The sequence below is a fragment of the Argiope bruennichi genome, chromosome 6 (assembly GCF_947563725.1).
Source record: "Argiope bruennichi chromosome 6, qqArgBrue1.1, whole genome shotgun sequence".
NCBI lineage: Eukaryota > Metazoa > Arthropoda > Arachnida > Araneae > Araneidae > Argiope > Argiope bruennichi.
Window position 1 is genome coordinate 64,008,827 of NC_079156.1, and position 27,995 is coordinate 64,036,821.

The 27,995-nt window shown below is 26.3% G+C and overlaps 1 protein-coding gene and 2 non-coding genes across 4 annotated transcripts; 2 read left to right on the forward strand and 1 right to left on the reverse strand.

Moving 5' to 3' along the window:
* Nucleotides 1-295: 295 nt before the first annotated feature.
* Trnae-uuc (transfer RNA glutamic acid (anticodon UUC)) lies at nucleotides 296-367 on the forward strand. The gene has a single exon. It is a non-coding gene; the product is annotated as a tRNA-Glu (tRNA).
* A 4-nt stretch (nucleotides 368-371) lies between these two features.
* On the forward strand, nucleotides 372-443 carry Trnaq-uug (transfer RNA glutamine (anticodon UUG)). The gene has a single exon. It is a non-coding gene; the product is annotated as a tRNA-Gln (tRNA).
* A 4,352-nt stretch (nucleotides 444-4,795) lies between these two features.
* On the reverse strand, nucleotides 4,796-27,857 carry LOC129971435 (SUN domain-containing protein 1-like). Of its 2 annotated transcripts, none has more exons than XM_056085192.1 (18): nucleotides 27,606-27,857; nucleotides 25,052-25,277; nucleotides 22,724-22,896; nucleotides 21,999-22,099; nucleotides 20,808-21,008; nucleotides 18,771-18,836; nucleotides 17,931-18,027; nucleotides 16,604-16,668; nucleotides 15,401-15,516; nucleotides 14,365-14,646; nucleotides 12,800-12,856; nucleotides 12,668-12,720; nucleotides 11,933-12,092; nucleotides 10,537-10,891; nucleotides 10,339-10,454; nucleotides 9,377-9,544; nucleotides 8,017-8,109; nucleotides 4,796-5,102 (listed from the first exon to the last, which is right to left on the reverse strand). In XM_056085192.1, the coding sequence occupies exons 1-18, from the start codon at nucleotides 27,761-27,763 to the stop codon at nucleotides 4,992-4,994; spliced, it is 2,598 nt and encodes an 865-aa protein (XP_055941167.1). In that variant the 5' UTR covers nucleotides 27,764-27,857; the 3' UTR covers nucleotides 4,796-4,991. The 2 variants fall into 2 exon arrangements, with proteins under 2 accessions (XP_055941167.1, XP_055941169.1); XM_056085194.1 differs by lacking the exon at nucleotides 27,606-27,857 and adding an exon at nucleotides 25,367-25,433.
* Nucleotides 27,858-27,995: the final 138 nt, after the last annotated feature.

A 27,995-nucleotide genomic window follows, 5' to 3' on the forward strand; every position in this document is an offset into this window, starting at 1 on the left:
TTCTGGCCTTCAAGTAACGTTTTTTAATTGAAAAATAATAACAACAAATATTCAATTAATAGTCAACTTGGCGAGATTTCAAATAAGTCGCCAAGAGGTGGGCCCATCTAGGATTTTACCAAAATGAATATAGATTTATTATTCCTTGCATCAGCAAACCTCGTTTTCTCCCGTCTTCAGCATTTTGAACGAAAGGTACGTTTCTAAGTAGGCGAAAAGAATGAAAACCTTTCTCCCGTCTCTTTGTAGGTCACTTATATAAGTGAAAATGAAAACATCTCTCTTAGTAGATGTGTCCCATGTGGTCTAGTGGTTAGGATTCCTGGCTTTCACCCAGGCGGCCCGGGTTCGATTCCCGGCATGGGAAGGGAGGTTCCATGGTGTAATGGTTAGCACTCTGGACTTTGAATCCAGCGATCCGAGTTCAAATCTCGGTGGAACCTTTTCCTTTTACTTTTTATCTTGTGGAGAGATGGGGAGGGTAGGTTATGATTTCATACACATTTTCTTTATAGACAATACTTTATTAATGGTATCAAATCGAACAAACAAAGATAAAACTTAAGTTTATTTATTATGTTTATATAAAACAGGTAAATAATGCGACAAAAAAAAAAAATCAAATTTTATGTTATTCAAGTATGATGTGTATTATGTTGCTAGGTGCATATACCTTACTATAAAACAACTAATTTTGCACGAAATAATTATAAAGATTAGCAAGCTTTTATTATTGAAAAAAAAATGGCAATTCTGAATTTACGTTTAAATATAAATATTTTTCTTTCCATCTCCGTTCATAAAATTTCAATATCAAAATTTCCTGTGATAAAAACATATAATTTTCAATGCCAGTTAAATAAAGATTTTTCCAATTGCTTGCATATTAGCTAGTTAATATAGACTCCTTTAGTTGAACCTCCTAATGTATTACAACAAATTATTTAATTTCTGGCATATAAAGAGAAAGTATTGTAATAGTCAAAAAATCCACACTCGAGATTTTGACGAATTTTCATATTTTCGATCTCCCCAAAATCTGAAAAAAGAAATTTCTGGAATTGGGTCAGTGAACAAAATAATTCAAAATCGCCTTGAACTAGATGGATGGAATTTGGTGTATAGAATTCGCATATCTGCATCAAATTTTGAACGATATCGACTCAGAGAAAACCTGTCTTTCTAGTTGTCGGAACGCACATGAACATGATAACAACAAAAGATAAAGCGCTAGGTGAATGAAATTTAGTACAAAAATTTAATATCAAAAGTATAATATATATTAAATTTGCAACTAAATCCGTCAAAGGATTCTCTGTCGAGCGGTACTTTCGCATGCATGGAAAAAGCAATATCTTAATGACTAAGATAAATGAAATTTGGACTATGGTCTTGTGATTACAATTATAGTTCATGCAAATTTTTGCATCAATCGGTTCGAAATACTAATTCACTTTTCGAGTATTGGCAACCGCATACCAGGGATTCATCGCCGATCACACTGTAAATTAAGTAAAAAAAGATAAATATTTCATAAATATCGTTCGGCAATACCATGCAAGGCAATCGCGGCCTTACTTAAAAGTCCACAATTTTATGCGGGAGAATGGAAATAATTTTTTAATTAGAAAGTATGCGAGAAAGTTTTGGGGAGACCATTTACAATTGTTTGATTACATAAATTTTCCGTTTCGAAGTCATACATTTAATCTGGCATGAAGTTCTTGAGTTTTAGCAGCGCCCAGTTAACATCCATCTGTCGGATCTACCATATTGGACCAATGGGAGAACGCATCAACATAAATCACGTCGCAACATATATCGCCAGAACTTGGTCTTGTTATTTTCCTCAGTCTTAAAACCGCAGACCTATCAAATTTTGCGAAAATTATGACGTAATGATCTATGGAATAAATTTTTCGGTAATTTAAAATAAACAAGAATATTTGATGTTCCATTCTGGAAGGATAAATGAAAATTATTTTGAATAAGATGATATAAGCTATTTTCTTCAATTCAAGTCATATTAAATGATATAAGCTATTTTCTTCAATTCAAGTCATATTAATCCCTGCAGAATGTCCGTAATTTTCCAAACAATGTATTGTTTTTGTACTTTATTTTAATTTATATCCATATAAACATCTTAATAAATAAATTTTGCGATAAATTGAATAACAAATTTTTATTACCTTCTAGACAATATGTTTCGATTTTCGGCGAGTAAGCACTGTATTTAATGAAGTTAAGATATATATAAGATCCATATCGTAGCTATACTAGGTCTATTTTGAGAAAAGGGCGACTAGATGGACCAGAAATTTGAGCAGGCATTCCGTTGTCAAACTTCCATTCCACCCTACAACAGCGGGAGGTCATTTAGCCTACGGAATTAGCATGCATCAGTCGATTTCTCGGCGGAATTGGATTTCGAGTCTTGAACCCGCCGAAACCTTACTACCAGGCTACTTCGGCCCTTCATTTGACTAAGGAAATTTAAAAGTAGTTTTAAATAAACAGTTAAAAAAACCGAACTATATATTAAACTCGTTTTACGCTATCTCAATACAATGTTTGCTAGAATTGTTGAATTGAGAATCACAAAAATGGCTGCAGAAAAATCTGTACTAATTTGCATAAGGAAAAAAAAAAAAAAAAAAAAAAAAAAGAATACTACGAAATTTAAATAATATTTTATATAAACCTGAATAAAATCGAGTACACGACATTTTAAATCAAATGGAAGCGTATTACCATGAAAACAATGAAAAAGAGCAAAAACTTAATCTTCCAGACAGTTATAAGGAGGTTATTTTTTAATACATGAAAAATTTATTATTAGAATTATTTTTTTCCTTAATGACTTTGGAACACCAAAGTCATTCTTATAGATTTAAAATTAAAAAAAAAAAAAAAAAAAAAAAAAAAAATTAGCTTTTCAATTACACAAATTTTATTGCCATGCCATTTTTTTAAATTTAATATTTTTTTTTTTAATTATCAAGTAACAGTTGATGCAATAGATTTTTGCTGCTCGTTCGTTATAAAAAAGTTCAGTAAGTTTGTGAAATCAGATTTCGCAATGCAATCGTCAATTCAAAAAAATTAGTAAATTACTTTTCAAAAATAATTAATTTTCAAGATTCACTTGCATATTTTGTTTCAAATATAATGGTAAATGCTATGGTTTGTATTATTTTGATATACTTTATGAAAAAGTAAGCATGATTTAAAAACAGAGGTAAAATAGAATTCAATAAATACAGATAATATCAAGCAACAATGTTTTGGCCTACAGGTTCTGTTTTTGCAGGCAATTTTACTATATACAAATGCCAGGCACTCTATACTATTTATATTTTAAAAAATGATGACAATACCTTAAATGTTTTGCATGCTTCAAAAAATGGCTGTATTCTAATATGAAGATTAATTACTTGTTTAAAAATCTCTTTAAGCTTCAATATATATATACTGAAATTTGTACCATTTTTTTTTTTTTTTTTTTTTTTTGTATCATCATATGTCAATAACAAATCTAAAGAGCCATTTTTTCACATTCTGTATTTCTGCATTTCGAGAAATTTATTTGGGCATAATTGGTTGAAGACTTCCAAATTAATTCAAGGTTTTTTTTTTTCCTTTCACTTTCTATTAACTACACAATTTTTACTATTATTATTAATTCAATTACTTATTTTTAAATTAAAATACTAAACGAACCCAATAAGACAAGAAATTAAAAAATCAAATGAAACAAAACTCTTTCTTAGTATTCCTGACATGTACTCCAATGCATCAAATTTCTTATTTCTTGTACATTTTTGTAAATCCCAGCAATAATAAACCAAAATGTAATGGTACATATTAAAGGACTATTAGGAAGTACATATCTTTCATTGGATATTTTAATAAGGGCAATTAAATTAATTTTTGAAAGTAAGCAGAAAAGCAGTAAGGAAAAGGGTTATGACAATTTCAGAATCACAGTTATAATGCTATTTTCTACAAACTATTCAGAAAAGTGAAAGTAGATTAATATCTAATTTTGACTGTAATCAGAAAACTAAAACATTACTGTCAGCACTCAACTTTTTGGATTCTCATATTAGATGTAAAAATGTATGAATTAAATTGAAGCGTTGAGCTGAGTAATAGCTCATAAACCTTGTGCAAATTAATATTTTTAAATAATTCTTCAAGCTATTTGATAAGAAACCAATTTAATAACTTTTTGGGGATGGTGGAAGGAGGGCATTTTTGTTGAAAGGAGAAAAAACTCCATCAGTGCGCAGTTTTGTCTTTCTCCATACAAAGCACAAATCTTATATAAGAAATTATAACAATGTTAAATCCTCAATTAAATTTTTAAAAAAATGCCAAAAATTTTCAGTTTTGACCACTTGATATTCGACTTTAATAATCTGAAAATAAACACAAATTAATAATTTTAAATAATCAAATGAATCATTAAATTCTCTTTAAATAATGCTATAAAATAAAATTTTGGCAATTTCTGCAAACACATTTACATTTAAAAAGAAAAAAAAAAAGTTTATGACTTATTACTCAACCTATCATTTAGAATAAGAATCATTTAGCTCATGAAGAACATGCTTTGAATTACAAATAATCAGACCTAAATTTTGGTTTTTAACATAAAACAATCAAAATATGAATGAATCAAACATGTCTCCTAACTAGAAAAATGTATAACCTATTTAAAATATATATTTCATTTGATTTTACACTTTTGAATTCCAGGAAAACACACTTAATCAACTGAAAACCATACTTGAAATAAACACAGTTATAAACTTTTATTTCTATAAAATTCATTGGATAATAAAAAACAACATATTTACAGTTATTATATTTTCATAATATTTTACAAATTTCTATACATGAGGATCAAAATATTTTGTATGGCACTTAAAAGATAATTTCTGTACAATCATCACAGTAGAAAAGGGAAATTTATTGACTTCATTCTAAGCCCTTGTGCCATGTACTCTGAATCTGTACAAGCAGGTGTATTCCAGATTTCCATGGTTGCTGTGAATCTTCAGCTCAACAAGAGAAATTGGAACAGATGTTAAATTCTGCAAAAAAAAAGATAATTAATTTAATGAGGGAAAAAAAAAAAGATTCAAACCTCCAGTTCCAAATACCATAGTGTTATAATATTTTAGACTTGATTTGTCTTCATTTCATTTTTAAAATTTGTTCTTATTTGTATCAGTAGTTAACTGCACACAAGAAATGTATTTAATGTCACTGTGACGCAGAATATAAATCTAATATCTAAAACAATGAAAAGTATTCTAAATTTTGAATAAATAAATAAAATTAAAGGAAAATAGGAAATTACTAATACTGATTTTATTTTTCTATACTTTTTTGAATTTCGCAGTAAAATTCAAAAGACAATACTGGGGTACTTCGAAAGACAATACTGGGGAAAAAATTATTTTCAAAAGCCCTTATTAGAGGCACACACTAGTCTAGAAGTATTTATGGCTAAATTTAGTAAATCTAGGTTTGATGATCTGACTTGCAGATCATTTTTTTTTTTATCATGCAAGTCAAAATTTACACAAAATATGCCAATCACAAATATGTTGAAAATAACTCCCATTCAAACCACTTAACCTATAATTTACAAGTCCTTTTAAATATATGATTCTGTTTTAATATATTTCCAACAAAGAAATTGTTAAAACAATACTTTCTTTTTGTGAAAAACATTTCATTGTTGTTTAAGTATATTTACACAATACTTAAATTGCACTTAACATGACCACACAACTGAAAATATACAATTAAAAATTAAAATTCAATGGAGCAAGATTCTTTTTTTCAGTGCACTCAATTTCAGCATTCCTTAAATTCAATATCTTGCTCTTATGCCAAATGCTATTTGAAGACAGACCATTCAAGTCTGGATTGTAATCGATTAAAAAGTAAATATTGAAGTTAGGGTACTTGCACATAAACTTCCATACCACAGCAAGCAATATCATACTTTTATACTTGATTAACAAAATTGTTCTCTATGGTAATTGCCTCAATTTTTTTTTTCTATTTAAATACCTATCATAAAAACTTTTGAAGTGAAATATTGAATAAAAGTAAATTCAATAATATTAAAAAGTGCTATTAAATTTAGATCATGTCTTTTTTTTTTAATTGATATTATTTGTTTCTTCTGTATAGGCTAAATGACAGATTGATGCCCCACTAACACTCTTCAATAACTCAATATTTTTATACCTTAATTTAGTTTGAATTCTATGTGTCTTTATTAGATTTATTTAAGTCGATACTGTTTTTATATATTTTAAAGAAAAATCACATTTGGAGTTTGATTTTTTTTTTGCCTCCCTCATTTAAAGTATATATATATATATATATATATATATATATTTTTTTGCAATTAAATCATTTGCACTATCCAAGCACCCTATAGATACACATGATTAATATATCAATTATATGAAGTAATTTGAATCACTTGATTTTTAACATATGCCAGGCTAAGAAACATAAAGAGATCTTGGATAAAATTATGAATAAAGCAAGTTTTTGAGATCAGGTCAAATGATGAAATAACAAAGACACATAATTTAGGAAGAAACATTTAGATTGCTTAATGAAGATGAAATAAACAAATATTTTCAGATAAGGCTTTCTATCAAAAAATGTATAAGAATTGAATACAGGTAATTTTTAGATTACTGATTTCATCAAATTCTCAGACGAGGAGAGGAGAGGAGCACTGATGTTAAGCTAATTAATAGCAATAATGTAAATACACTATTTAATTAACAAGTAAAAATGAAACAAAATAAAAAAAAATCAGCAATAAATCAATATAACCTTCAATATGCTTCATCAATCTTTATTTTGCTTTACATATACTTACAAATATCTATAAACTAAAAAAAAAAAAAAAAACTAATGAACTAATCAGCTAGTCCCAAATATTGGTACAATTTCAAAATTTTTTTATTTCACCTGACCTGCAAGTAAGTTATCAATGATCACCTGCCCTTCTCCACCCACCATTTTTGAGAGAAATTGAAAAAATGATGCTTCATTGTACACTATCATGAGGAAATCTACTAACACAGTTCATAGCCTCAAATACAGATCTGAGTTTGAAAATTTTTGTTTCATAAAGATGTTTATGAATTCCCAATACATTATTATTAACGATTGCTTATTTCCTTCCTCAGCATTTCAATCGATGCCGCAAAATAAAATTTTGGCATGGTCTACAGTCTCAACACTTGGACTGATTTGGCCAATTTAACGATTTTGCCACTTTAAAGCACAACTAATAAATCAAATATTCCATCATTATTTAGCTTTTTAAGATGATTCGGTTAATTTCACTAACACTGTCCTTTCATGATCATTATTATACAACTCCTTCAAGGACCATATGTTAATTGCACTAATATAATCATGTTGACTAATTTTGATCAAATAAGTTTTATCAAAATAAATGCAACTGTATTTAAAATTATAAATGCATAATAATGGTAGAACATTTTGAGTGTTTAGCTAAGCTTTCAAAGTGGTAAAATCAAGTGACAATGAAAACTAGCGAAAGTTGTCCAATTGTTGAGATTATCCAAATTTTATTTTCACTAACTCTTGAACATGGAAACAAAGAGGGCAGATAATACTTCACGATGTATCTATGAGTTTAAATGAAAAAAAAAAGGGCAAAATCTGTTTCAGTGATGGGTAACTGGTTCCCCAATTTTGCTATATACTTTAAATATATAAATAGATGCAGGATGAATATCTGTTTACCAAAGGCAGTTAATTATTTTAAAGAATGCACAATATTTCATATTCATATATTTAAATTTCAGCTATTCCCAAAATGATATTTGGATCTGTATTGAAGGATTTCATTTTTCAAGTCATTTCAAAGGAAATTATTTAAATATGTAAATGAGAATCAAATGTAAAATAAGAGAAGTATGCAAATAATTTATTTACCTGTATTTCAAAATATTGCAATGGGTCACCATCTATTTCAAATGTGTATGTTCCCAACAGAGTTCCTTCAAAATCATTTTCTGATGCCAAGCCCTAATGAAATTATGAAGATTTTTAGTTTGCACAGAGCAGACAATCTTGAGGAATAGATCAAAGTATAAAACAGACTACATATTTTTTAAATTTCCAAAAAATTCTAAAATTTTCAATCGCATCAAATCAGTCACAAGATATATTGATTCATAGATTAAAAAAAAAATGAAAGTAAGAAAATTACTAGGCACCAATATAAAATGGCATGAAAACTTTTTAAGACCGATATTATTCATATTTAAAAAAAAACAAAAAACAATAACATTTGAAATCAGATAAAAACTGTTTTAATATAATTTCCCTTAAATTAACTATTCTGGAATTAGTTATTCTCTATTAGGTTTTATTTCTGCATCCGATACTTTGAGATTTAATTAACTTATTGATGTAGTAAGGTTTTACAGCTATTAATAAGACATATGCAGTGGGTAAAACACTATACCATAGAAGAAAGCCTTCTAACTCTTTAAGTTGAAATTGCAAACATTTCTGCTCACATATTATAAACACACACATTAAATCAAGAGTACGGAACAATAACATTTTTTAACCATATGTATAAACAGAAAATATTATTAATATGGTGATTATATATAATAACTAGCAATTATGGTGATTATAAATGATTGCCAGTTATTATATATACCAACAATACTGATGAATTCTTGAATATTTATGAAATTAACTGGTGAGTTTATATCATTCGCAACTCATTACAGTGAATGTGATAAAAGACTGTTACTGTTTACCACTGGCAGTTTTTTGGTGATGTTGGATGCACTCCCCCCCTCTAATGCAGTTCCTTTTGTGAGTAAAATGTGCAATTCTAAAAGTTATAATAGTCTAAATACGAAAACTTAAAAAATTTGTAGCAGTAATAGTATGTAGTGTAGTAGTAAAATTCGTCTCTTATGCCAGTTTAGATAGGTTGAACTTTCTAATATATATCTGAAGAATACCTTTACTTTTTTCATCTATTTTTTATATAAAAAAAAGGTCAACAGCCAGAAGAATTGATACTTGTCTTTTCATGGAGTTTTTATTTTTGGTAGCATTGAAAGTATTAATTCTGAATCTGACATTTTGTATAACATGTAAAAATTTATGTTTGAAAATGAAGGCATGCTTATACATCCAGTAAAAAAAAAAAAAAAAAAAAAAAAATAAGGATAAAGTTAAATTGATAAACTAAATAAATATTAAAAAACAAACATTTGAAGGTCTGATATGCAATGTAAAAGACCAAAGCCATACAATCAATACTTACCCACACCGAAAAATCTTTTGGTGCACTATCAATAGAACCAGATGGCGAGAGAGAAACAGGTATATGTTCCAAAGTAAATCCAGTAGGGTAAATAGTATAAGACAATTGAATCACCAAATAGCCCTGACTTCCTTTAAATGCCCAGCATTTTCCAGGCTGAACATCAGGCTACAGGTTAGAAAGAACGAGGTAAATTGATTGCCAACAATATTATTATTACAATAATATTAGTATTGCTGGTAGAAATGAATGCATGTAAAAAAAAAAAAAAAAAAAAAAAAAAAGATAGTTTCATAATTCATACTGTGACTGATATATTTCTTCTCTGTCTATACATTTTAAACTAAATAGATTGCCAAAACTAATTAACCAAATTTTGAAAAAATTAAAAAAGTAGAGTTTATTTAATCCAATCTGAGCTTTCCTGGGAGGGGAAGACTTTTTTTAAAAAAAAGTTCCTGCTCAATATCAATTGCTTTAACTGAATTATTTTTTTTTTTAAGTAATGCTCAACTCTTGATAATTAAAGTTTATTTCAAAAGAAAATAACTTATTTCAATCTGAAACATATTTTTTGTTAGTCAGAAATTAAATATCAATTGTTTAATAACTTTCTCAACTTTTTTTTTCTTTATTAAAAGTTCTGCATTTTATTTCTTTATGGAAGATAAAATTTTAAAAATTAACTATATTCTTCATACCATTAAATCATTTATGTAATGTAATTATACATTAAAAAAACAATTTTATTTAAAAAATTTATAAAAGAAACATCAAATGGCTAGTATAATGTATCTACCCCCCAATAGAAATTAATAATTTAAAATAATGAACAAACAAAAAATTAAATAAGCTATGAAATAAAGCTATAATAATTATCATTCATTTTGAAGCACAGCAATTTTCACTATACACTGGGCATATGATAAAATACAAAACAAAAACGGAAAATATGTATCTACCTGAATAGCTGTACGAGGTGAATTTTCTTCAGACCATAAGGGTACTCCCAAAAGCATGAACTTTCCATTTTTTTCAACATAACTTTCGGAACACCTTGTGCTTAAAACACTACCTCCTATAAAGCAATAAAATAAAAGTAAATTTAATTTCAAGCTACTTAAGAAAAATTTCTAAAATTAACATGATACAGTACTTACCACCAGATTCTAAAGCATAATCTACTTTTCCAGTTTTATCAGCATCGTACAACATTAAAGCTTCTTTAACAATTCTTTTCATATCTTGATGGGTCAGAGAATTATCATAGGTAATTTTAGCACTGCTAACTGGTGTCAGGTTTGCTTTCAAAGTTTCTACATAATGCTGCACAACACTTTTTACAACATTCATACTGTTTTGAACAAGTTTTATATCAGACGACTGCTGCATTTTCATTTTTTCAAAAGCAGCATGTATTTCAGCAGATAATTTATTTGGATCAATGAACTTAGAATTCAGCCATTGGTGGAAAAAGTAATAAGGTGAATCCGTGTTCTTTTCTCCAGCCATTACCTATAAGATATAAAATATACTAAATAAACCTTTTTATCATTAATGTATTGTACATAAAACATCTTATTAAAATAATTATTTAAAGACAATTTAAAAAATAATGATTCTCCAGCAACTAATTTGAGAAGTTGTCTACACTACCTCCCATCTCCATCAACACCTTTAATAATAAGACTTCAATAACAGGACAATTTACTTTTAGACTTACGATAGATTCTATGCTTCCAAATACATCATAAGTTTCATTTTAATGCATTTAAAACTGATATTTTTGATTAATATCTTTACTGAATTAAAGAAAACATTTTCCATCAAATTATGTAATGCAAATTCCTAAGATTAACATCCTATGTTGAAGCTATAATAATATTACAAAAGCCATTTTAACAAGGACTTTTGAATCATCTCCATAATCCAAAGTTACAAGACTTAAAATTATATTCAAAATTTCCAAACCACACTGATGTTAATTTTATCCGCCCCAACCTAAATTAATCAGCAAAAAAAAAAACAATATCAACAGATTATTTTTGATTAGGTTTCAAAATTGCCTTTATTTGAAAATCAAGATTGCAAGAAGTTTAATTAGGAAACAAAAAGATGCAATGTTTACATGTTTAAATTACATTTATGATAAAAAAAAATTCTGAAAGTCAAGGTTAATTTTCTAAATTTTAAAACATTTAAAATATATAAATTATTTTCATTACTCTATAACTATTTTACTCTAACACTGTTCATAAATTTACCAAAAAAAAAAAAAAAAACATGAACCCAAATATAATTATATGAAGTAAAATTGTTTGATAATTAATAACAAAATCATATAATCTTAATAAATTATAAAAAAATACATTTCAATTTTGCATTGCAGAAATTTAATGCAATCAATAGGCAATGAAAAAGACAAATTTTCTAAAGTGACTATTTCAAATTATTAAAATAAAAAATCTTTTTAATTTCACTTTAGAGCAGAAACAAAAATAAATATTCATAAAGAAATAATTTTGATTAAATGCTAGAAAAAAAATATTAACTTACATTTCTGAATGCAGTTACAAGATGCTTTTCAATAGATGTTGTAAAATCAGCTACAGTCCATTTTTCATCACAACACTTTTTTAAACCACTGAGAGCTGAAAGTTTTTCTTCAAAATCTTTCATTTTAGTATTTAAAGAGTCAAAAACCACAACTCGTCCCCTGAAAGATTTACAATTACATAGCTTGAGAAAGACATACAATATGATTAATTTAAATGTATAAATAAATGGTTTACATCTATTTAATGTGTCCATTTATATTGCCAATGTCAAAAAGGCCAGCAATACTAAGGCAAACAAAGTAATGAAGCAATCAGTGAAGGATTGGAGGCATAATTTTATTTGAATGCTTGAATTATCATATTAATTATAAGCTGAACTGTATATTAAAATAAATTTCAGCCATACAAGTTCATATTGATTAAGCATTAAATCCTTATCAGTGCACAAATTTGTTTCATAGTATTCATAATAAGCATTTTGGAAAATGTTCATTAATTTAAGAATTGGTTAATATCTTAAAATAATTATAATAAATCACTAGGTTATTTGACATACAAATACTATTTATAAAATACATTAAACAAACAGTTTCTTTTTTTCTTTCTTGCACAATTAAAAAATTAAAATAGTTTTAATCAATATATACAATTTAAAAGCTATTATTATGAAGTAATATTTAAGCTTAAATAAATGCATTATTTTCAAATGTGACAATATTATAGATAATCTTACTTGTCTGTATTTTGAATATTTTTTTCTAACAGCTGGATTGAACTGGATAGAGACTATAAAAATATATAAAATAACAATTATGATTTTTTTATTTAAAAAAATAAAACAAAGAAAATTTTTAAGCATACTTACTTTAAACTGCAAATGAAGATCTGCGATTTCCTTTTGTAAAGCATTCATAGCTTCAGTCTATATAAAAAAATATATCAATAAAATAAATTACACAATAAAAGTCGCACAGATTCAAATTATAATTTTATTTAAAAGGAAACTGTACACAGTATCATTACATTTATATCCAACTTTAAAATTTACATAACAAACTCTCATCCTAAACAATGCCATCAAGTTTCTAATGAATATATTTATTTCAAATTTTATATAAGCCACTTAAAATGATAGATTATTTAATGACCAGATTTAAAAGCCTGAGAAATATACAAGCTACAAATATTCTGTTTTTTTTTTTTTTTTTTTTACAGCCATTTAAAATTTAAAGCATCTAAATACATTAATTCAATTTTTTTGCACATTGCCATTAAAATTTTTTAATTATATATACTCTTCAATCTTTTTAATTATATCTATCTGTAGTCATTAACAAAGCAATAAAATTTCACTTAATATGCATAATTCATTCTTGAATCTTATTCATAATGAGAAACACTCGCTAAGTAAAAATGTTTTCCACAGGAATACATGTCCTTCCCTAATAATGTAATTTATTACTTATAATGCATACAAGAAAATTGACAAAAACATTTGCTTTAGCTTCAAAATTTAGTGAAAATGAGGCAAAGTATTATCATTAATAGAATTTGTAGCGTACATAGCTATTATCTCATTAAGGTTGATGCTTCTCAATGTAGAAGCAATAAAATATCATGCTTTCAGCCTTTCCCTTATTTCACTTGGAATTTGTAGCTCTGTTGTGTCTTATTTCTGCCTAATCAAATCTCTTCTACAGTTTTGCATGCGATACAGAATGCAGATCTATAAGTTCTTCAGTACTTTTGGCTATGTTTTTCCACTAGTTCATCAATGTTGTTACTATCAACCTCCAGCCCATAACTGGTCAGACACAATCTTGCCAATTAAAGATTCACAGAAACTTATTGAAACTCCTTGGAGTTATATTTGCTATCTAGCCAAAACTTCTACCATGTAGAAATAAACTTACAAACACAAACCTATTGGCTAATCCAACATGTGGCATTCCAATGTTTCTAAGCCATTCATTCTCCGAAACATTGCTTGTTAAGCATGTCACTTTCTTAACATTTTGTTTTGCTCATTATGCAAGGGCTGATTGTATTAAAAAATGCAGTTTTACATAATGTCTTAAATTTATGTTAATGCATTACATTCAAAAAATGTTACACAGTAATAGAAATCAAGAAGTTTTATTATTTGCATTTATAGGGTAGTTGGCATAAAATAATGAATGGCGAAATTATGCACTTGCTACAACATGGCTGATATTGCAAGATTTAGTCCTATTCCATTCATATGATTTCAGCACACACATGGCTTCAGTTTTTAATTTTAATTAAACCTAAGATGATTCAATGATTTTCTTTTCTAATTAAAAAAAAACTACCATGTATACTTATATAACCTATTATATTTATGTTTAACAAAGAAAGATTTATGCAAGTGAATATATGCAATAAGTATATAAGCAATATGAATCTTACCTTCAAATCTTGTGGTGTTTGTATTTTTTTAGCCAGCTCACTAAATCTTGCATCCAGAGTTTTAATGGTTAATAATTCAATATCTTGCTTTGTAAGTGAGGTATCAGATTTAATTTTTGAATCAACAGAATGAGAAGTTGTTTGACTCGTAAAAGATGTAGTTTTCTCAGGTATAAAAATATTTGAAAAGAAGCTTGGTATTCCCCATAATGATGACAAAACAGAATCATCATTTGGACAAAATGACGATTCTGCACCTTTGGCCGTTTCCTCCTGAAAAGTCTATAAAAAGAGCTGATTAGATTTAAAATTCGAAAGCAAGCATTTGCAATTGTATAGATATACAATATAAAGTTTGATGATTAAAAATTTGAAACACTTTACAATTAATCATTTTTAAATAAAAGAATAATTTTGCTCAGAAAATATAAACAAGTTGTTGTTTTAATATGAAATACTACATGTATCTTTAACTAATAGGTGGAAAATATATGTAGTATGCAATACTTAAATTTTAAATTGATAAAAATCTACTGTTTTTATTCTAAGCACTTCAATTACAAGCTCAAATTTACAAAACAATGAAATTTTTTCTTCTAATCCATAGTAAACACCTTGATGAATGTAAGAATAGACAAAGGCATAAAACAACTTTTTCTTTATTATAGAATTTTTTTATTATATATAACCCCCCCCCCCCAATAAATATAGATTTCATATTTATGAGGTGACAAAAGCAAAAAACTCAGTAGTCAAAAAGCAGTAGTTACACAAATTGTTGCTGTAGGCAGACAGAACCTTAAGATAAATTCTGTATTGCCTTTTTATAATTTTTTTTAACATGGTATCTAAAATTTCTATAACAAATTGAGCACACTTTGACTGCTAATATTTGAAATGCTGTATTTAATTGGACAATTTTTAATATTTAGTTATAATAAACAAATGAAAAATAAATAAAAGCTATATAAAAATCATAATTCATTTTCAGATGTACATTTACAATAACTTAGAGAGTTTACATTCTCTTACTTACAAATTGTTTAAATGGGAAAATAAGTAGTGAATAAAGAGATGATGCAAAAGCTGAAGCAGATGAACTTATAACATCTAAAGACCTAGACGACAGTTCACTGCTACTTCCTAATAAACCTAATGGGGAAAAAAAGAAAAGAAAAAGAGAAAACTTAAAAACACATTTTTATCCAAAATTTAGAGATTAAATAAAAAGCAACTATTGCATACAATAGGATATTTTTTTCCCCAATGTAATATTCATTTTTATTTTCATATATATATATATATCATTACACACACACACACACTTTTCTAAAATGTTTACTTACTTCCTGAACCAAATTTCAGGTTTAATTTAAGTATTTCTAACATGAATTCTTTTCTAATTAAAAAATTGCCGACTGTGTTGTTTACCATATTGCGAGTGGAGAGATAATAATCATTAACACCAACGTATCCTTCTCCAAGATTCCTGGCTTAAACCTAAAGAAATCCTTATCAATCTCGTAAAAAACCCAATAAAGGATAAAATTCTGCTTGTCATCCAGTGTGAATGAACAGATCATGCCTTTGTTTTCGCAGAAAATTTTTTTGCTTCCTGTGTTAAAAAAACTGAAGTTCATTCAACAAGTCTGTTCCTTTCAGCAAAGTAACTGCCAAAATTATGCTGCAACACACACACACACACACACACACGATGTTGAGAGCATGGTTATGTTCAAAGTCGCATAATTGATTCGATTTTTTTGCTGATTCTTTAAAAGTGACATTAAATAGGAAGTCATGGGTGGATTAATTAATGACAGTTTATCCTACATATAGAAATGAAAAAGGCAAAACAAACTTGCTAATTTCTCCTTCTTAACACTTTAACAATTAAATGATTAATTTAAAAACTAAAATCAACTCTGATAATGTTTTGTAACATATTTTTCAATCTCACTTATGAAAAATATTCAAATACTTGCAAGACAAATAATTTTAAAAAAACAACAATCAAACTAGAGTCTTCTAATTTGATTGATCTTCTAGCATGATCAGGGAAAACTCGAGCACTAAACTGATGACATTAAAAATCAAGATAAATTCATGTTAAACTGGTGAAATTAAACTTAATTTCTTAAATTATGAAAATGCTTTATGTTGAAGTGATTACTATAGAGCCTCTAATATTTGGATTTCAATTAATATATATTAATATTATATTTGCAATTATACTTACTATACAAAAGATACAGCAACAATGGTAATAATAAGACTATGATAACCCTCCGTCTTCTACACAGCCTACAAAAGAAATTTTAAAAAGATATGAAATGATACATTAAAAAAATTAAATTGAAAAAGAAATCAATGTCAGTAAATTTTTAAACTATAGAAAATATTAAACATGATAGTTAAACAGAAACAATAGTTTCACAATAAGACAATTATTTAAAAAAAAGTCTGAGTAATTTCCTTAATCAGAAATTGCAATGCAATAAAAAGTAAATCAAATTTAATGCAATAAATGCTACATATAATTTTTTACAAAGTCATAATAAGTTATCATAATAAAGGAATTAAATAGATGAACAAAAAAAAGTTGAAATATTCACATTGAATTTAATGTAATTATGGTTTTAACTACATACTAGGGTTTTCCTTAAAAAATAATACTTTTTTAAGGACCAGACTACAGTCTACTCAGTTAACAAGTACAGCAAAACATTTTAAAAAAATTACTTGTCTAATGAGTAATGTCTCACAAAAGAAGTAATAAGAAGATAGGATTGACCTGTATCTCAGATACCAGCAATATTGAGTTGAACACTTGTTTTAAGAAAACTCATATCTACATGGAAGAAACATTGGGCAGATATTGATGCCAATGGAGCACTAATTGACTAGATTGTGTTTCTAGTCATAATTATAGAATTAAAAGTGTATAAAAATAACATCCATAAGCTAGTAGAACAGCCAGATCTACTGGAGAATTGCTGCCACATTGTATGTCACAGTTAAAAGTTGCAGAGGAGAAATTAAATAAGGAAAGGAGGAAATAATAGTTTATATAGAAAAACAATCTTCCAGTGAAATAAGATGACAAAAGCATGGAAAATTGACATACATACATTGGGAAGAATCACTTTAATCAGGCAGTAGCTATGCATGTTACAAATTTATCTAGATACTGTGTCTCATTTTCACCAAATGTTTTTAAAAACAAAACCAAATATAGACAACGTTTTTGTAAAATAAGGCAAGCATTATAAATAATAAATTATATCATAAATCTTGTAGTATGCATTACAAAATGGAATGAATTGTCCTATTGTACAGGGAATCTAAAAAATGTTTTGCTTAACAAGAAAGATTTGAGAATGAATTATGCTTGTTAAATATAACTGTTCCACTGTATATAATTATACATACACTGTAAAATGGAACATTCACTGCAATGAATGGTACATATAGTTTAAGAAAGAAAGTTTCCAAAAAAATCGTTATTTAAGCAATTACAGTCAGATGCACAATTAAAATTTTTTTTTTTAAAACAAATGTAATACCTTGACAACAGCCACACATCGAAATTCACAATTGTTATTATCTTCAGATAAATATACCTCCATAACAACCATCTGAGAGTGGATAATATAGAAGAATCTAGTAAAAAAAAAAAAAAAAAAAAAAAAACGATTTAAAAACCTTTAAGTAATACATAATCATAGCACAATTTTAATGCATTAAAAACTACAAATAAAAAGGGATATCAAATTTGGAAACTATTCAGTCTATAAATTAGTATTTATTGATTATCCAGCTTAGATATTTTGTTATTATAAAAAACAATACATCATATTTTCATTCTGAAATGTATATAAAAGTGTATGTCTGAATTATATCAAATTAAAAAAAAGTCTAAGGCTTACAATTTTGCAAAGTAAAGGAATAAAACAAAAGTTCCACTTACATATTTTAGCAAAATTTCTCTTTCTATAAATCAAGTCCAAAGTTTCAATACTTTTTTAAATTGCTTTCATAAAATATTCTCTCACTTCACTGATATTCAAAGTGTTACATTAAATAATGTTTTTAAACTAACATTTAAATATAGAATTATTAAAGTCCATTCTAATATTTGAATGCAATCTTTGGAAATTATTATAAACATCCACAAACGTTTTGTATCACTAATAAGCAATACAGTACTTTGATAGGCAGCAAAATTAAAATTCTGATACATATTCAATTAATTTACCACGATATTTTCTAACACTAAAATATTTTGGGAATTAAAAGATGATTTTCTTCAAATAATTTTACAATTGGATTATTTTTTCATACAAATAAAACGAACAATTTTTTAAAATGTATCAAAAATATAAAAAATAATAAATACCAATTACTTTGAACAGCAGATATATTCGCTTGTGATGAACTCGCAGAATTTCTTTGGTATAGGTCACAGAAACCTAAATATTTTTTGAAACTCTGATTAGACAATGATAAATAAAATATCATTAAAATAAAACTGATGCAGAATTCTTCCCATATAAATAATTAACAAAAATTATTCCCAATTTTTATTTAGCGAGGAAATGAAACAAATAATTTGCTATTACAATTTCAAGTTCAAATTAAAATATGCATCATAGAGAATATTTAGTCACAGAAAGCATAAAATATGGAATACTGTCTAATGTTTGGATTTTCAGATTTCTGAAAGAGATTGCTTGCAAATGCTTTATATTATTTGCAAAAGAATTTATATTTTTAAAAAATAGCATATTTTGATTTAAAAAAAATTTAATATATTTTAAGATAAATAAAATTTGTCTTTTGTATTTGAGAAGCTTATTAAAACCATCACATATACTTGTGAGAATTCATCTGTACATGAAGAATGTGCAATGCCTCAAAGCACTGCCTACTGTTCATATTTATACAAAAAGAGCTGATGTACCAACATCAAATATTTCTAATAATGCAACATTAAAAATTTTAAATAAATTTGCCAACACTCTTGAATTATACATAATCCAATAAGGTAAAAATTGTATTTGTTGATTTCCCTAATTGAAAAATTTGATTTTGAAATTGGAACATTATCCTTCATATATGAAAAAGTATATATATATCTTAATATATATAAATTACGTGTCACGTTGTTTGTCCGCGATGGACTCCTAAACCGATTTTAATCAAATTTGCACACCTTGCTTGATCTAACTTAAAAGATAGGATAGCCCTTTTTTTGAATTTTTAATTAGAATTTTAATTATTAATTAAAAATTAACTTTCCCGCCAAAAAAATCTTCATTTCCCCCACCGCCAAATGAGTACGGCTTAAGTTTTTTCCCCCCCCCAACAGTCATGAGGCTAGGCTTAAGATTTTTCGGCTGATTATTTGAAACGATTCTATTTATTTTCTTAATGTTTGATGTATTTAAAATTAAACATTGTTAATTAATCGATCTTTCAGATTCATTCTTAAGTACTTTTGAATTAAAATAACACCGAATAAAGGAAATTAAAAATTTCTAATCTGCATAGCGTTACCCCAACTGGCGTAGAAAAACTCATGCATTTGCGTTACCGTAACTGGCGTTGAAAATTCACGCATGTGCATTGTGTTCTGATTGTTGACATGACAACCATTATCAACGGATGATTTAAATTATTTTTAGGTTAGTTGCACATTTTTGTAATTAAATTGTATTTATGTTAGTTATATATTTCTTGTATACGCTTATAGTTTTAAGTACATCGTTTTTTAAGTAGTTTTTTTAACCTGTTTTCAACCGATTATTTTAAACGATTCGTTTTATTTTCTTAGTGTTTGATGCATTTAAAATTAAACATTGTTAATTAATCGTTCTGGTCATGATGAATCTGAGAATATTTTGTTCACAAATTCTTGAAATATTACATAAATTAGGAAAGATATTCTTTAGTGCCCATAAAGTTTAAATGCTCAGTGACTGTTTTCAGTAATCATATTACAAAAAAATACTTTGTTTTAGTGAAAAATATTATTATATTAACTGCAGATTAATCCTTTCCACTTTAATTTATAGTATAAATTCTACGGGAACTAACAGAAAATTAGAGAGATACATATTACGTTATGACTGAAGACGTTTATAATATTATGAGTGAATTATATGACTATCAAAATTTGAAGTTTTAAAATATTTTGATGAAGAATCTATTAAAGTAGGAATTGCATAAAATATTTAATTATTAAAATTTTAACGAACATTAAGACGAAAGAACCGTCGGGTCGCTAAAGGCGGCTAGTATACATATATAAACTTAATGAAAACTGAATTAATAACATAAATTTGGGGTTGAGAAAGACTTTCTTGAAAACCTAATTGATAAAACTCATTTTAGAGTATTAAAACACACATATATTTACATGTGTAAAGAAAAGAGCATACCAGTTGGTGTGCTGGTGTGCAAGTAGTTAGCACCAGTAACTTTGGAACTGGATGAACTGGAAGCTAAGACACTCCTTGCTACATTATTGTGATTAGATGAAATGTAAACATCTGAATGTGACTCAGATGAAATTTTTTCTCCTGAGGAGTTTAAATGGGTGAGAACATCTGATGCTTTATTTCTTTTTAATTTGACTCTATCTATAATAAAAAAATAAACAATATTAATTATGCTCAACTAACAATGAAAGATGGCACATCTAAAATAAAATTTAACAACCATAATGTTATCTACAAGTAATTTTTCACTAGTAAAAAAAAATGAATTATATATATATATATATATATATATATATATATATATATATATATATATATATATATATATATATATATACATACATACATACATACATACATACATACATAATTCATTAGCAGTATACCTATTTTACAAAATAAATGGTCACAGAAATGGCAATTTAAAAATAAAATAATAATAATAATACATATCTTTAGAAACAAAAGCTACAGTCTTAATAATTTAGCATCTGGTATTAAAAAAAATCATAATGTTTTGTTTAATCATAAGTTATAAGAAATTTAGTACAAAAAAAAATCAATTTGTAATCATACACATAAGCAATTAAAAATGAGCAATTGTCTTTAGTAGCCCCATTCATTATGTTAAAAATAAATATCAATATATAAAAACCAACAGGTTTATGAAATCTGGAATATAATTTAATTTTTTTTACAGTTACGAACATTGTTACTTACAATATGTGCCCATATGTATTCACGAAAAAGAAAAATCAAAGAAAAAGGCAAATGCCATTGATGTATTAATTTCCAAATTAAGCACAATTATATACTGAAAATGAAGGCAATAAATAAAAATAAAAAATAAAATATAGCAAAAAGAAATCAAAATAATCATATTATAAAATAAATATTTTTGTGTACTGAATTACTACTTTGCTATGAATTTTGAAATAACATTTTATTTATTAATATTTGGAAAATAACATTTTAATTAATATATTTTATCTACAAATCACAGTATTCTTAGGAAATTAAAAAAACCCTTAAATTTTCAAAATTTCTTTAGAAATAAATTTAAGCATATAATTTTTTGAATTATGCAATACCATGGATTGTAATAAGCAATTTCACTTGAGTAAAACTTACTTGAAGAAAACGAAGCATCATCTTCAGTATCTGATCCTGAAAGAGCTCTTAAGGAATTTCTATTTAATCTCCGTGTTCTGGACATGTTTGTTGTATTATAGCTGGAAACATACAAAGTGGAATAGCCTTATTAGCATATACAGTATTAAAGGAAACAAAAGTAGTAAAATAGCAAATATGAAGAATAAAGGCAATAAATAAGAGAAACTACATTCTTAAAAAAAGACTATCATTTTATACATTGGTGAAAGAAAAAATAAATTATTAGTTGTATATTCTCTTGGTTACATAAATGATACCGAAGTAAAGTTACCCCAACCAACATAAAAAAAAAAAAAATTAAAAAATACATTTTCACTATTTTTATCTATGTCCATTTACATTAATGCATTTTAACTTAATGAGAAATATTAGAAACCTATTTCAATACTTTTACTGACATATGTTTAAAAAGCCTTCTCATGTTCCTGAAACTTATTTAAAATATCAGAACAGCTATTGAAAATATCAGAATTTTCAATATATATCTACTTCATTATTATTTGTTTGCAAGATATTTTATAAATGAAAAGTGCAATAAAATATGAAAACAAAAAATACTTAACAAAAAAGAGAAATGACTAAAAATTTAAAAGAAAAAATTATCAGAAAGAAATTTATTAACATAATTACACACACATACATACAAAAAAAAAATCAATTATTTTAAAGAATGTCAAACTTACTTCAAGTCTCTTTCTATACTCTGTATTTCATCAGAAAGTTTTGTGCTTTCATACTGAGTATTTAAGTACAATGGAGTACTGGGTGAAGAAGTTTCAGAGAAATTAAGCTTCTTGAAGCATCCAAAATCTCCCTGGTCAAGACGAGTAAACTCACATTTTTGGTTTTCTGAAAACTAAATTCCAAAAGTTTGAATATTAATTTATTATATCCAAGACAAATATAACTAATCTTTATATTACAAATCCTAATTGTATTAAACTATAAAACTTTTTAACTGAGAGGAAAAAAATAAAATATGATTAAAAACAAATCTTTCCATTATATTAATAAAACATATAATTAAGGTCATCTTCATCTGAAGGCTTGGGAAAAAAAAAGCTGAACTGTAAAGAACAATTGTGTTAAATATAAGTATTGTTAAGTAAAATAAGTATGACCAAGTGAACAGGAAAATTAATAGATTTATACAAAATGCTTGAGATATTAACAATAATGTAGAATTGTAACAAAGAAAAGAAAAATTATCCCAAGAAAAAAATTTTATTTTTAAAATTTATATTTTTACAAAATGCATTACATCTGGATTAAACAATAATACATAACAATTGGCCAACAGAAAAATAACTGATAATTAATTTTTCATTCTCATATTTATTTTCCTTTAAATAATTGATTTTTTAAAAAGAAAAAGCTAACAAAAATGGGTAATATTGTATAAAATTACTAATTTTTCCTATAGAAAGAGATAAACCTTATGTTTATGTGAATTTTCTATAGAAATGTAAACATATAATTAAAAAAATGTAAATAGATTATCATCTTAATAAATTAATATGTGGAGATATTTAAAATCTGTTTTTATTCAATATTTTTTATTTTAAATTATAAACTAGATACTGAAAAAAATATAAGATTCATACATAAAAGTAAAAACTAAAATCAAAAAATATAACAGACTTTAAAGCTGAGCCTAAGAAAAGTTTCTAAAAAATATACACATACTTTTATTCAAATTCAATAAATTATTTTGCAAATAGAGCATTATCATTACAATAACGTAAGACATGAATGCACATGGCTAATATGTCATTTAAATTCAGGGTGATTCTGTCAGATAAAAAAAAACATTTGAACAAAAAAATCCGAAAACTGAGCCTTTTCTTTTTAGAAGACAGGGTACATTTAGAAACGTAAAATACTTTATGTGAATATGAAAACTTTGCCTGTATGATACACTAGGTAGTGTTAATGTTTGCTTTCCTTCAGCATATAAAGAAAGATAGAAAAATAACAGCTCGAAGTTTAAAAGATGATCATCTGGACAGTTTCATCCTTGCCTACCATGGCCAGGAAATTGGGTAGAAACTTAAAATTAATTAGTATTAATTGTTAAATATATATGTATTGGAAACCAAGTTTATTTACAATATAATATTTGTTATATATTTGATCCTCAGCAAGAATATCTGCCATTACAGCAATTAAAAATATTTTAATGCAACAACTTTTGATATACAGTCATTTTCGCCAAAAAATAGTTTATTGCCAAATTTTAGCGAATGTAGCGCGAATGTCAGCAGAAGCGTCACCAAAAAATTGCCAACCTCACAAGGTGCCAAATGACAGTATATCAAAGCTTAGCCATTTCAGATAAGTATTCCAAAAGATGTTCTAGTTACAGGATTAAAGTGAATTCTGCATTATCTATCTGGTTAAATTAGGATTAGTACTCTAATTAAGCAAGCAGGCAGTAAATTGATAAAATAAGTTTAAGCTCTGAGAAGTAAATTTTTAAAGTGAATTAATCCATTCTTTTCATATGCAATTGAGTTTTTAAATTTTTAAGATTTTACTCATAAAGTCTAAATACAATACATAAGATTTTTTTTTTTTCCCAATATGAAAAACAAAAGAAGGTGTCTTGGCTGCCCAATGAGTTAAATAAAGTGCAGTTCAAAAATTTTTTTAGATTTAAAAACAATAGTTTTGTAAAAAACTGATTTTCTTAAAAGGCATAAAAAATTTAAATAATTATTGAAACTAAAATAAAAAGAGGTAATCACTAAATACAGAAAATTATTGCTATCTTTGAAAATATATAAAAACACAGGGCATCTTTAAATTCATTGGAATGAAAGGACAAATATGCACTTTAATATATTATGTGCAGTCAGATAAAAGTATATCTTTTTTTGGGATTGGGGGGAGGGGGAGTAAATGGAAGGCATGAAAAAAAAATTTGTACATAGGAAGTCGGATCCTAAATACTAAATGGATAAAAACCACAACATTAATAACAATGAGAAATATTAAAACTGACAACATACATGCAGTTGATTATAAAGATGTTCTTTCAAAATTGAAAATGTCTTGGTAGATTTAAGAGAAAGTTGTTCCAAGGATGATTCCAATGACGACACAAGCTTTGATGACTGCTTACAAGAAATTGTATTCAAATTATCACTGCCTGAAACTTTCACAGATTTTAAACTTTTGCTATTTGAGACTTTCACAGATTCTGTATCTTCACAGCTTGAAACTTGCAAAGATTTTCTAAAACATAATAAGTAAATAGAAAAATGGAGATATATATACTTTTAAATATAACATTCACTAATATCTTCAATTTAATTTTTACTTACTTAAATTCATTCACTTTGAAAGCAAGAAGGAAGAAAAATATCATTTAAATCATAAGTTATATTAAAACAGATCAATCTATATACATTGATAAAAATATAATTGATTTTTAAATAATTTATATAGCATCCTTAAAAATATGCAATTTAGTTACATTAGAATTATATCATTTACATAAGAACTATTTCAGGGTAGATAATTAATTTTGGGCAGTGATCAGATAATATATACCATGAGGGAGAACTTAAACCAAATATATTTAATGTGCAGTAGGTTGGCATATATAATTAAAAGCCTTAGTCCTAAAAATAAGACTATCACCAAGTTCATCAAAGGCCCAAATTATATAAATTAATGAACTATTTAAAAACCTTTTATATCTTAAGAACTACACAAATATTACAAACCTAATATAATAAAATATTTAAAATAAGGATTAACATAATAGGACCTAATAATTTTTTCAATGAAGGTACTTGAAAAATGAAAATTTTATGAACAGAAGAAATATTCTATTTTGTCTTATACAATAGAAAAAGTTGATGGTAATATTGTCAGAAATGAATTATTTTCAGATACAATCCAAATCTGATGTGATCAATTGATTATTGAATTCTGTAATTATATAAATTTGTAAAATTAAAAAACTAATTTCCAAGAAAATTTTCTTTAATCAGTATTGTAATAATTTTTATACATATATAAAATACTATTCACATATATGTGACCTATAAAAATTATTTATATATATAACTAAATACTTTTAATTTTTTAAATATCAAATATAGATATTAATTAGATTAATATCTTGTTTTAAAATACATGAAGGCTATTTTCGGAGGTGGCTTGCCATTTGGAACCATGATAAAATATATAAGAAAAATTGGACTAACAACCACCTCTCGAAATTTCCATACTATCAGGAAGATATTCTCTAACAGATTTAAAGTGTACGAGATCTTAACCTGTTATCTTTGGGTAAATTCTCAAACTTCTAGTCCAAAAGATGGTATTCATTATCAGACCATCATGGCCTTTCAAAAACAGAGAGATATAAAGAAAGATAGATAGCATAAGTAATACTAGAAACTTTATAGTAATTAATGTTATGCATTATCAATAATAAATAGAAGTTTTTTTTTAAAAAAAAAGATTGCATATACAATTCATAACATTACATACATAAAAAAAATACATCATTACATAAAAAATTGTTTAACAGAACAAAATAATTAGCTACATAAGCATATAGACAAAATTTTGAAAAGCAGGCTGTCAAAAATGCATTTCAATTAAATTTTAAGAATGAAAGTATATTTAAGTTTAACTGTAAAGTGCATTTACAAGCAATAAAAGCATGCAATAAAAAATTGAAAATATTCAAAATGAAAACTATCTAAATGTGCTATATATATATTTTGAAGACACAATAAATTGCAAGGCAAGTAAAATGTTCACCAATTTTTCATGAATTATTCTCATATCACTCTTTTTTATATACATGTGGCATTCAACATGAAAAAGAAAAATGCTACTCAAATAGCTCATGCTAATGTAAGATATTTTGAATGAAATATTACGTTTTTGTATAATAGAAGAAATGAACTTTTAACATATGATAATATTTGCTGTTATAATATTAATCTCCTATGATAATTGAATAAAAAATTAATATTTCATACATTTAGAAAATGTAATAAGCTTTTTACAATGAATTAATCCACAAAATTTAATTAAAAGTCTGAATTTCTTAAGTGAAATCAATTTAATCTATAAAATCATTAAATTTAACAAGCATTAAAATTTCAAAATTTGTTTTTTCATTAAAATGCACAACAATTTTTGCGATGCTTTTCTCATTCTTCGATATTGCCAGTTAAAAGCGTGTAAAAATAAAATTTTACAAGACACATGCTCAAAACAGTGCACATATTTTGAAAATGCGATTTTTTTTTATATATAAATATGCATCATAACCATAATTTAAAAAAACATGCAAAGAATTTTAAGAAATAAAGTATATGTTTACAAATGTATAATATTATTAATTCAAGTATTCAAGGCAAATAAAAGCAAGAAGGCATACCACCACCTGGAGAAATAGGTATTTAATATTATAAAATACAAAATGCCAATATTTTGAGCTGATTCTGTTAGTTGGTATATTAAAATTCACATTTTTATTCTGCCAACCATAAGCAGCAAACATTTCCGACAGCAGATGCACATGCCATCAAATACCTTTTTCGTTGTGTACTTTCTTGTTTTTGCACATCAGTGGTAATTAACGATTTATGGGAGCGTCCATGAGAACAAGCGCTCCTTAAAACCATAGAGCATGACGAACCGCCCGGAGAGTTACTTATACTGTCGATACAACACGGTTTTTTCATTTTCATACAAACATTTAATAAAAATTTGAATATGAGAAAACATACGCACTTTCAACAGCACTTGTACATGCGTTAAAAGAATAACACCCACACGCGGAGAAATCTATAAATACCTGTGAGTAAACACTGATCTTTTGAAATGAGATGGATGAGAAAAGAAAACCAGATCAACGGATCGCCCAATAAATGCGGTTACAGTTACAGCGTGAAATAACTAGGGCAAATATTATGAATCTTT

Excerpts from the sequence above, each read along its gene's own strand:
- LOC129971435 (XM_056085192.1), bottom strand. The coding sequence starts at position 27,763 with ATGAAAATGAAAAAACCGTGTTGTATCGACAGTATAAGTAACTCTCCG. Across the intron at positions 12,093-12,667 it reads AATATTCAAAATACAGACAA|GGGACGAGTTGTGGTTTTTG; the intron begins GTAAGATTATCT and ends TAAATCTTTCAG. Across the intron at positions 10,892-11,932 it reads TTGTAACTGCATTCAGAAAT|GTAATGGCTGGAGAAAAGAA; the intron begins GTAAGTTAATAT and ends TATATCTTATAG.